The sequence below is a fragment of the Pyrus communis genome, chromosome 14, assembly GCF_963583255.1.
Source record: "Pyrus communis chromosome 14, drPyrComm1.1, whole genome shotgun sequence".
Taxonomy (NCBI): Eukaryota; Viridiplantae; Streptophyta; class Magnoliopsida; order Rosales; family Rosaceae; genus Pyrus; species Pyrus communis.
In genome coordinates this window covers 12316003-12326182 of record NC_084816.1, presented here as the reverse complement: position 1 = coordinate 12326182, position 10180 = coordinate 12316003, and the positions used below count along the sequence as shown (strand labels likewise).

At 36.6% G+C, this 10180-nt stretch overlaps 1 protein-coding gene across 1 annotated transcript; it reads left to right on the top strand.

Moving 5' to 3' along the window:
* Positions 1 to 697: 697 nt before the first annotated feature.
* Positions 698 to 9963, top strand: LOC137715111 (uncharacterized). Its single transcript, XM_068454336.1, has 14 exons — positions 698 to 1215; positions 1591 to 1760; positions 2779 to 2882; positions 4121 to 4187; positions 5593 to 5685; positions 5765 to 5929; positions 6041 to 6181; positions 6255 to 6332; positions 7045 to 7157; positions 7239 to 7299; positions 7953 to 8120; positions 8776 to 8877; positions 9087 to 9176; positions 9302 to 9963. The coding sequence occupies exons 1-14, from the start codon at positions 918 to 920 to the stop codon at positions 9362 to 9364; spliced, it is 1713 nt and encodes a 570-aa protein (XP_068310437.1). The 5' UTR covers positions 698 to 917; the 3' UTR covers positions 9365 to 9963.
* The last annotated feature ends 217 nt before the right edge of the window (positions 9964 to 10180 follow it).

Genomic DNA, 10180 nt, shown 5'->3' with positions numbered 1-10180 from the left:
CATTATTACCACATTAAAATTCAACTTGAAATAAAGTTCAACATCAGAATGCCTATGCCATTAGTAGTATAACCCAAAAAAGATGAATTATTCATGCAATTCAACAAATTGTTCATTACAAAACTCACTAGATTTAGTGAGCGTTTAAGTAAAATATGAATGCTAACTTGCATATCTTGTCCTGTGAGATAAAAGATGAAGAAATTATGGACGAAACTTATCCATTCTAATCCTCACAAAAATATCAAAAAGGGACAAGTCATGAAAAAAAACTTCGTAGTCCATAGTCACAAGTTGACATACCTATTTTTATTCACCATTCATTGGATCTAATGAGTTATCAAAATCAGACTAGTCTTACACAACCAACGAGCCCATAGAGTCCTGACATCATGAGAGTAGAGACTAGTATTGTTTTTCCAAAATAAAAAACATAAAAAACAGAAACAAGAAAGAAGAACTTAATTGTTTTGAATTTAGTACCTAACGAAGGCTAGCCGCACAATATATGATGAACAGTTAAGATGAATTGATTTCTTGGATCCTCATCCGAGATTTATACAAGAAGTTAACTCTCAACTGTTCAATCGTGAAAAATGATGGTCCAAGGAAGAATATTGCAGAAAAGAATTGATTGAAAATGAACCAATCAAATATCAATCAAATTAGTTAGGAGAGGGAGGGTTGGCTGAGTCGGTGCACACTAAAACTAGCCCAACCCTCTCTCTCTTTGTCATCACTACGACTCCAGAGTCCGACCACCAACACACTCACACAAGAGCCTCCCGATTTCTTTCATTTTATTATTTACATAATACAAATATCCGTCTCTCTCTCTCTCTCCCTCCTTCTGACCTGCTCTTTATTTCCTCCGATCCCAAAACCCTAGAGAGAGAGGATTGGATCCCAATCGGAGAATGGCTATGGCTCAAGTGAAGCCCCCCGGCCCCGGCGGCGGGCGCCAAGTGCTGGAGTCCATGTACTCGATGATTGCGCTCGTCTTCATCCTCGTCGCCTGCGTTGAGCTATGCGACGCTGCCACCGTCGTCGACGTGTATCGGCTGATCCAGTACGACATCTCCGGTGCTCCTTTCGGATCTCGGCTCGCCAACCTCAACCACCATGCTGGGTCTTTGCACTTTGCTCCTGGCTCTGATCTCTCCCGCACTGTCCTCATCATCCCCTTGCGCGAACTCAACATCTCCTTCGTCACTGGTACTACTACTATTACCACTCTCGAGATTAAGATTTGGGTAAATCTCAGAAATGCTTATCAAAAGTGCTTTAAGTTTGATGATTTTACTTTCTAAAATGTTGATCAGGAACATTTTGGGTATTCCAATAAGTTCTTGACGTATCGAATGTACGTGCAGCTCTAGATTTCCCTTCTCTAACAGCTCGTTAAAGTGAAATATTGCGGTTTGAATTTCAAGTATATGAATTCTCAAGACCAAATTAAGCAGAATGTTTAATCTGATTGCTTCTTAAACTATAACTAATTTAAGTGAGTTTGTTAAGTTCGTTGAGTACTGACCAGTCTTTCCGTTGGTGATTTCTAACTGCTGATCGAGATTGTTAATCATATTGCAGAGTACATTACCCAGAAGCAGCCTCTGGGAGGTTTGCTGTTTTTGCTGCCCCAGATATTTAGTATTGAAAATAGAGAGAGGGCAACGAGTAATCATCAAATTGATGGAGAGGTGCCAACGAAGAATTATCTGGCCGAACTTGAAAAATTACTTATTCATTCCAAGATACCTGTGAGTTAAACTGCCATAACTTTTTCTTGTCCTTTTTTACCTTCCGGCAATTATTTTTCCATTTCTTGCAGCTCCCTAGTTATTGTTTATGATACCCGTGTGCCTATGCATATGCTGTTGTATTTAGCTTTATGATTGCTTGACAGCTAGCTTCTATAGTTTTACTCAAGCCTTCTTATGTAAAACTTGTGAAATATTGATTAAATGATGAATGTTTATTTTCTGACTTGTTTGTTGGAATATTAGTTGATAGATTACTGAATATTTCAGTGTCCTTGGTTTAAGATATATGATTAACTTTTTTCCCTAATTTCTGCCTCCACTGAATCATACGCTTGAGGTACTTTATTTGATCAGTATGGCATATATGCTCAACAGAGCTTTGGTAGCAACAGCTACTTGGTGTTGCTTGTTAGTTACGTAGCTTAATGTGTGAAATCCAATGGATTCTTATATTTCCCTGTAAACCACCCCGGTAATTGTTTTTCATTCCTTATAGTATCTTGCATTTGGAGTTTGAACCCCTCAATGAAAGCAGAGTACTTGCACCATATTTGGTATTGTGGTGCATATGGTTTTCTTTTGGTGAGCATGTGTTTAGAGTACATTCACCAGCAATACTAAACTTGAGAATAGCAATTAGATTCTGAAAAATGTCCTTCTACGTTAATTATTACATCATCTACGCTTCTAATGTATTTTTATCTTTAAAAAAATAAAAAAATTACACTCTATTGTATATAAGTTTGCTTTTTCTATAATAGTCAATGGGAAACTAATATGTAGGTTCTAGTTTCGGATGAATTGAATTGCATTCAGCATTCATAAATGAAATTGTATTGTATCATGTTAATTCTTTCCTATCTGTGATGCACTGTTTGAATTTTGTTTGTCTGGAGAATTCATATATATTAGGATGGGAGTAATTCTAAAGTCATAGTTACTTTTTTGCTTATTTAAGTGTTTGTTAAATTATTTTTTCTAAACGATATTTTTGTGGTGGTATGTTCTGTTACAGTACCCTGTATATTTTGCTTTTGAAGATGATGCTATTGAGGCTGTGTTGGCTGATGTCAAGCGGAATGATGTCTCTGGTCAGCCTGCTACTGCAACTACTGGCGGGTTAGTAAATTGCTATATGATTTATATTATGGAACTTATTTGACAGATAGCTGCATAGTGTGTGCACCTTAAATTGCAATTTGATGAATTTCAAATCTATGACATTCCAAAAATATTGGTCCTAGAGAGAGTGATTCTAGTGAGAGGGAGTTACATTGGGAGGGTGGTCCCTACAGCAAGTTCGTGCCCTTATCATTATACTTGGAATGCCATACTAAAGATGCAAAGATTGCACAGAGAATCATTGTGTTCCAAGTTCATCAGGATTCTAGAGGGGTGGCAACCATAATTACTGAAAATAAATAAACTTTATAGCTACTTCCAGAAGGTGGATCTTGGCGCAGCTTTCTGGTCATAGGAGGCTTAGAGAAGGGGATATTCATTCCCATAGGATGTGAGCTGGTTTTTACTAGGAACCAGCTGGAGGATAGGGGTGATGGAGGGGCAATAAACGAACAGAGGTCCGTAGACAAAATATTTGGAGACCTAGTTTGTTAAAGAGGGTTGTGCATAACAGCAAAGAGGTTTTTTTTTTTTTTCTTTTTTGTTTTTTTTTTGGGGGGGGGGGGGGGGGTGAGAACAAAAACCTAGAAACTTGTAGTGTGAAAATACATATGTGGTTTGCTGATTCAGGAGATCTTTTTTATGACGTCTAGAAAGCAAGTACAACTTATACAGTACTAAGCTTCTTTTCTTGTCCTCATTTGTTTTCTGTTTTTTGCCCTTATTAATTATTCTTCTTCCGCTCATTTTTACAGATTTCAATTGTGCTTTTTTAAAGGAAAATATTTGAATCTTAATTGTGCTTTAAATGCATACATATGGTTCTGTTTGTGGTACTATATGATTGTCATTGTTTGCATCAGTCCTTTTGGGCCTGTTTGGTGGGCTGGTTGGGATAGGTTATGACCAATTGAAATGGACTTGAGTCCAGTCCATTGTTTGTTGTGTCAAAATGTGAGATGGACAGGACTGGACGTGATGGGTTATGAATCCACAATAGAGTGGGTTATCTAACCTTCCTTATACTTGGGTTACAAGTCCTGTCTTATATGTCCCTACCAATCCAATCCTATCCCTAAGGTCTAATCTCATCCGCCCACCAAATGGGCCCTTTAGGTATGCCAATAGCAACTCACACTATACTTATATATCCTTGTTTTGCACGAGCTTGAGGAGGTGATGTTTAGTCATAGAACATCTCTGAATCTCTTTCTTTTTCTGGTCAAATTTTGCAGATACAAGCTTGTTGTTTCAGTGCCAGAACCTAAAAAGCGTGCATCACCCACCATCACAAACATTCAGGTTTGAGCTCAAAAAGTTTCTTGTTTATGTCGTACCATCTTTGTCATTTTTCATGTTATTTATTTTGCTGTTGGCGTCCTCTTTCATTTGGATTTGAGATTAGATAATATTTAGGAGTATGCTCCATGGTGCAAATTTTCCATGTTAAATCATCGTAGTTGGGTCCATAAAGTTCTCCAAGGTTCTACACGAACTGTAGTGGTCTGACCTTTCACAAAGTTTTTTACAGGATTCATGCACCGTTTCTGTGCGAAGCCAAATTGGTGTATTTGTAACTCTGTAACTAATTGTTATTGAAGTTAATAGGCACGTATAAGTGTATCAAATTGTTTGGGGCATGATATTCAAAGCTTTATGGAAGATGAGCATTTTTTTCTTTCTCCCAAATATAAACAGCACATTCTTAAAATCGATGGCAACAAAAATAACCCCGAGTTTGTGGTAGAAAGAGAGTTTCTCAGAGTATTTAAGGACATGATTATATTGTTGATGATGATGATGATGAAGAAGAAGACTAGTACATCAAATGATAAAAGAGGCTTCTAACAATAATATTCATATCCATTCCAAAAATGAGTTTTCCATCATTAGGCTTTAAGACATGACTAGTAAGTCCAATGCACCCTCGAAGTCTTGTATTAGGTTTTGATTACAATTCCGTTAAAAACTTGCTTAGTTTTTAGAACGTGTCTAGTAATTCTACTTTACCCTGGACTGCTCTTATAATGTGTTGGGTACATTTCCCTGTACACGACTAAAGCTTTACTCCTGTATGGATTGCATTTTAGCTGCTGGAATAAAGAGTTAAGTGATGGAGAAATTGTTAATGATTTTGGCTTATCATATTAATTTTAAGTAGTCACCCAAGAATTATTTGGTTGTCTATGTATTGATTAGTTGTATTCAATGATTTGAGTTTTTGCAGTCTTCATAGAGGTGTTAAAGCTATGCTAAGCTCAAAAAGTATTCCGAACCCGTTAAGTTACAAGTTGACAGCTTATGTTGCAACCATAAATACCTCTAGTATGCATAGGAGCTGGTTGACATCGTAACTCATTGTAATACATTAAAGTGAAGTGAGGTCATTGCATATTTATTCCGCCACTTTGTAAAACTCAATGGCCGGTTAAGATTATCTCATTTCTCAGTTTTATATTCATATTAGGAGATAAATACTTGTTAACACCGTATGTCATCTGTACTGAATATTTTTCGCACTTCTGAGCATCAGTCCGGTTTTAGTTGTAGTCTTTTTAACCTTATTCTCCAATTAGCATCAGCAAATGTTTCATTACAGCATCATTGTAACTGGAAACCCTTTATTGGAAGATTGAACATGCAGTTGATAGTGTTTAGGTTGCTTCACCTTGTTTGGAAATTGAATGTTTCTTTTTGATGATTACAGGGATGGTTGTCTGGACTGAAAACAGATGGAGATGCAAATCAGCTTCCAACTATTGCTATAGTAGCATCATATGACACTTTTGGGGCAGCTCCTGTATGTAACTTTACAGCATATTGTCAATAACTTCAGCTACTTTAAACTTCATAAAGGTCTAAATTTCTTATGTTTATAGGCTTTATCAGTGGGAAGTGATAGCAATGGAAGCGGTGTTGTGGCACTTCTTGAGATTGCTAGGTTGTTTTCTATTCTTTACTCCAACCCTAAGACAAGAGGAAGGTATAATTTACTTTTTGGGTTAACATCAGGAGGACCTTATAACTACAATGGAACTCATAAGGTGCTCATCTCTTCCTGGTTATTAAAGCTATCATTTTCTCTCCAAGTAACTTAAAATCTTTTTCCTCTGTTTATCTTGTGTATGATTATCTTAATTATTTTCGTATTACAGTGGCTTCGGAGCTTTGATCAACGCCAGCGTGAGAGTATTGACTATGCTATTTGCTTGAATAGTATTGGCTCATGGGACAATGACTTGTGGATTCATGTGTCTAAGCCCCCGGAAAATGCCTACATTAAACAAATTTTTGAAGTAAGCTAATAAAGTTGTACAGAATATACTACAATTGTTTACTTTGAGTTTTTAAATGTGGGATTTGCTGTAGGGTTTCTCTAGTGTAGCAGAAGAACTGGGCCTTAACGTTGGTCTGAAGCACAAGAAGATAAATATTTCAAATCCCCGAGTAAGTACCATTTTTTTTGGTGAACTAAGAATATTTCGTGATGTTATAACAATTTAATGATTATGAGAGTTTTTTATGGTTAAGTACATTGCTAAATGCCTCAAACTAGGAAAAATGTTTGGTTATCTTGCCCTTTATTCTTGGAAGCAGTAAAACTATTATTTATTATAACTCAGTGGTTTTCCTTGGATAGTAAACCTGGTCTCTGGGTTGGTTGAAAATCTTGTAGCTGGGGAATTTTATGATACCCGCAATCATTTTCATTACTGGCTTTGATATGGAAATTCTCAGGGCTCAATATCTTCTTATACTGAAATTTCATGGAAAATGTTTATGACTTGAGAGTTGAGAATCCCCTAATTCTATTATCTGGTTCTAGGATAATCAAACTAATCATTAGGTTTTGCATGGGGTTCATTGCAAACTTTATCTATTGACATCTTTACTGATCATCGACATGAATATTTTGCTTGTTCAGTCTATGTTGAGGTCACACCTTACACAGACAATTTGTAGGTTTGTCTTCAAAATTATATGTTATGCTGCTGCAACCAAACAGGAAACTACTAATATTGTGTCTTTGTGGGACTGTAAATCAGTCAGGGTGCATCTTCGTCAAAGTACTTGTCCATTGCTAGAAACATGCTGTGTTTTCATTGCACTCCTGTACCCTACTGTTTATATCAGGTGATAAACTGTTTTATTGCTGTAGGTAGCTTGGGAGCATGAACAGTTTTCACGGCTGAGAGTTACTGCTGCCACTCTTTCTGAACTCCCCGTTGCTCCTGAACTGTTAGAAAGCACTGGCAGTTTTGTTGATGGAAGGTTATCTTCTCTTAGACCCATGTCTTTTACTTCTGGAACCTGTGAATAAATGGTCTTTTGCTGATATCTTGGATTGTGCAGACCTTTCGTGAATGAAACTGCAATCATCAGAAGTGTCAAGCTAGTTGCTGAGAGCCTTGCGGTAAGGTTAATCTATCTGGAAATTACTCTGTTTCTTGTACTATCTCTGTAAGAATGCAACCATGGTGTTAGTAGTTATACTATAGATTGTAAGTTTTCTACTTTCTCTACTTTTGTCATGTTTAAGGAGATATAATGTTTAGCAATGCTTCTTAGATACCTGAAGCTTTGAAGAATGAGAAGCTTTTGTGGAATCTTCTGTCTGTTTATGTTTATTAACATTCCGGATATTTGACAATTAGACTTGTAGGTCTGAGAGGAATGGAGTCCATCTAGATAAAACTCCAGCATCTTGTTACTTAGAAACTTTGGCATTATGTGATATAGAAACTTGTCATAATACTATAAAAGCAGTTGCACTTGGTGATTGTCATGTGCTTCGATATAAGAATTCGAAGGATTTATAACCTAGTGATGTCTGTATTCATGGATGCAGTCGATTCAGGTCCATCATCAACTAGCGTTGATGTGGTAATAGTTGCTTGAACAAGAAGTGTGTAACATTTCGAATTCTGGAATATGAATTGTTAAATTTGTCCAATAGAATTTAAAATGGTTAACTAGAAAAATTACTAAATGGGTTGGAAGTAAGTGATTGCTGACCTTAATTATTTATAATCTCTAATGTATTCTTTCCTTTTATATTGTATTCAGAGGCATATCTATGGTCATGAAGGAAAGAATGTTCAAATCTTTGCAGACAACAGTAGTTTAGCAGTTAATCCTTCTTACATAAAATCGTGGTTGGATCTACTGTCACAAACACCTCGAGTGGCGCCATTTTTATCAAAGAATGACCCGTTTATCTTGGCGTTGAAGAAGGTTATACTATGTTTATATTTTACAAAACATTTCATGGTTTATATCTTCACCATTCACAATTGCCTTGAGATTATGATAAAAGTTGCTCACTATTTATTAAATATTTATTTACAGATGTTTTCTAGTTTTCTTACTGTATGAAAAAGAACAAAGTTAAGAATATGTTGGAAGCATCTAAGGTTTCTCTATTGTCAACAGTCTTCTGAGCTCAACCTTCAGAAGTTTGGGAATGATACTTTACTGGGTTAATAAGTTTCATTTTTGGGCTCAACATGTTATTGTGGGAATACGCAAATATATTTCATAAAAATTTTGGGTTTCTTAAAATAACTTGCTTTCTGAGTTCAAGTTACCTAAATTTAGAGATCAATCGTGGCATGTGATCAAACTGCGAGCTTGCAAAACTTCTCACAGATATTAAAGAAACTGGGGGCAGCACCTGGTGTGCTTCAAGCTGCCATTGTAGGTGGGTTGGGTATGTATTGTGTGGTAGACCATGGGATAATCAAGTACAGGGAAATCATTAAAAAAACGGGGGAAAGGGAGGGACCTTAGATCAAAGGGGAAAGTTTAAACCTTGTCTTACATAAAATTTATTTCCTTTTCATTTCCTTGGTATATTTTTCTGACTTGTCAGAATTGATATTATCGACAGGAATTGGAAGACAATACAGATGAGGTGAACGTGCAGCATGAGGTGCTTGACGGGATGTTTACTTTCTATGATTCAACTAGGGCTAAACTTAACGTATATCAGGTACTAATTGTGTATATGAAAAAAGAAAATTGTTTGGTTGTGTTATTTTATGTTGATTTTTGAACCCTAGCCAAGGGCCTCTTAAGCTTGTCCTACTGCAAAATTGGTAGGAGCGTTCAAGAATTCTGTCATATGTCGCATTATCTTTTTAATTACTCATCATTTCTTTTTTGGCATAAAGACTGATCAGCGTAACCATGTTATTTCAGGTGGCTAGTGTGACATTCGACTTGCTGTTGCTTCTGGTGTTGGGATCATACTTGATCGTACTTTTCAGTTTCCTTGTCATCACAACTAGGGTATTGTTCCTATAGCAACGCATCGTATATTTGTTCTGCCATTTTCACATTTTACTTGTAGTAGATTGAATGGAATTGACCCAGATATCTGAATATTTTGAATTGCTTGTGCTGCTCTTTGACAGGGTCTTGATGATCTAATCAGTTTATTTCGACGACCTACCTCACGTAAAGTGAAAACAGCTTGATCACCGAAGGTAGGATTGTGCCAGAAAATTGCTTTTTTGCTACTGAAGATTCTCTGGCTTAGATTAAAACGACAATTGACTAGTTTGTTAGTGGTTCCATCAATGTCTTGGCCTAGTTCATGTCACGAGAATCATTCAGCTGTTCGTTATATAAAGATGCTTATAATTTATCGTGCCAGAAAGCAGCTGAGAATTATTTTTGTTGACGTTTCATATTTTATCCAAGTAATATTTCTGGCAACTTGTATGAGAATCGAATTCAATCGGATGTCGAATAAATAAGGGCAGAGGTGAAGATAGAGATCTTTCTATGGTTTTGCTAGAAAGCAACACGATCTTAGAGTAGCAAAAGATTTTGGAGTGATCAATTTTATCACCCGATTTGTTTGCTCGTTGCTTCGACTCCTATAGAATGTGAAGTAGGATGTGTTTTTATGAGTTGAAAATTACAATTTGTCCATTTTGATTCTGCATTTGCTTGTGATTTGGTATTCATAGTTGTAATTAACGTGTGCATGATTACAATGTGTTAACAGTTTCAACCTTGTTGGTATTCGGGTTGAAGCCTGAGATATTGAAGTCGGGTTATTTTTTGCTTTAGAGCATTTCCAACGTTACTTTCTTTGTCATACCTCAGGCTATTTTTAAGGGAGGGGTGGGAAACAAAAAGAAAAATTTTGGGCCCTAAACCTCTTCAAGGGGTGTATTTAGGGGTTGGGAATAATAGGATTTTGGCTTCGCACACCGGGTGGATAAGGTTGCAAGTGGGATTGGCTGCGGGTGAGTGCACCGGTAGTAGGCTTTCTACGATCAGAT

Excerpts from the sequence above, each read along its gene's own strand:
- LOC137715111 (XM_068454336.1), top strand. The coding sequence starts at position 918 with ATGGCTATGGCTCAAGTGAAGCCCCCCGGCCCCGGCGGCGGGCGCCAA. Across the intron at positions 1,761-2,778 it reads TTATTCATTCCAAGATACCT|TACCCTGTATATTTTGCTTT; the intron begins GTGAGTTAAACT and ends GTTCTGTTACAG. Across the intron at positions 5,930-6,040 it reads ACTACAATGGAACTCATAAG|TGGCTTCGGAGCTTTGATCA; the intron begins GTGCTCATCTCT and ends TTCGTATTACAG.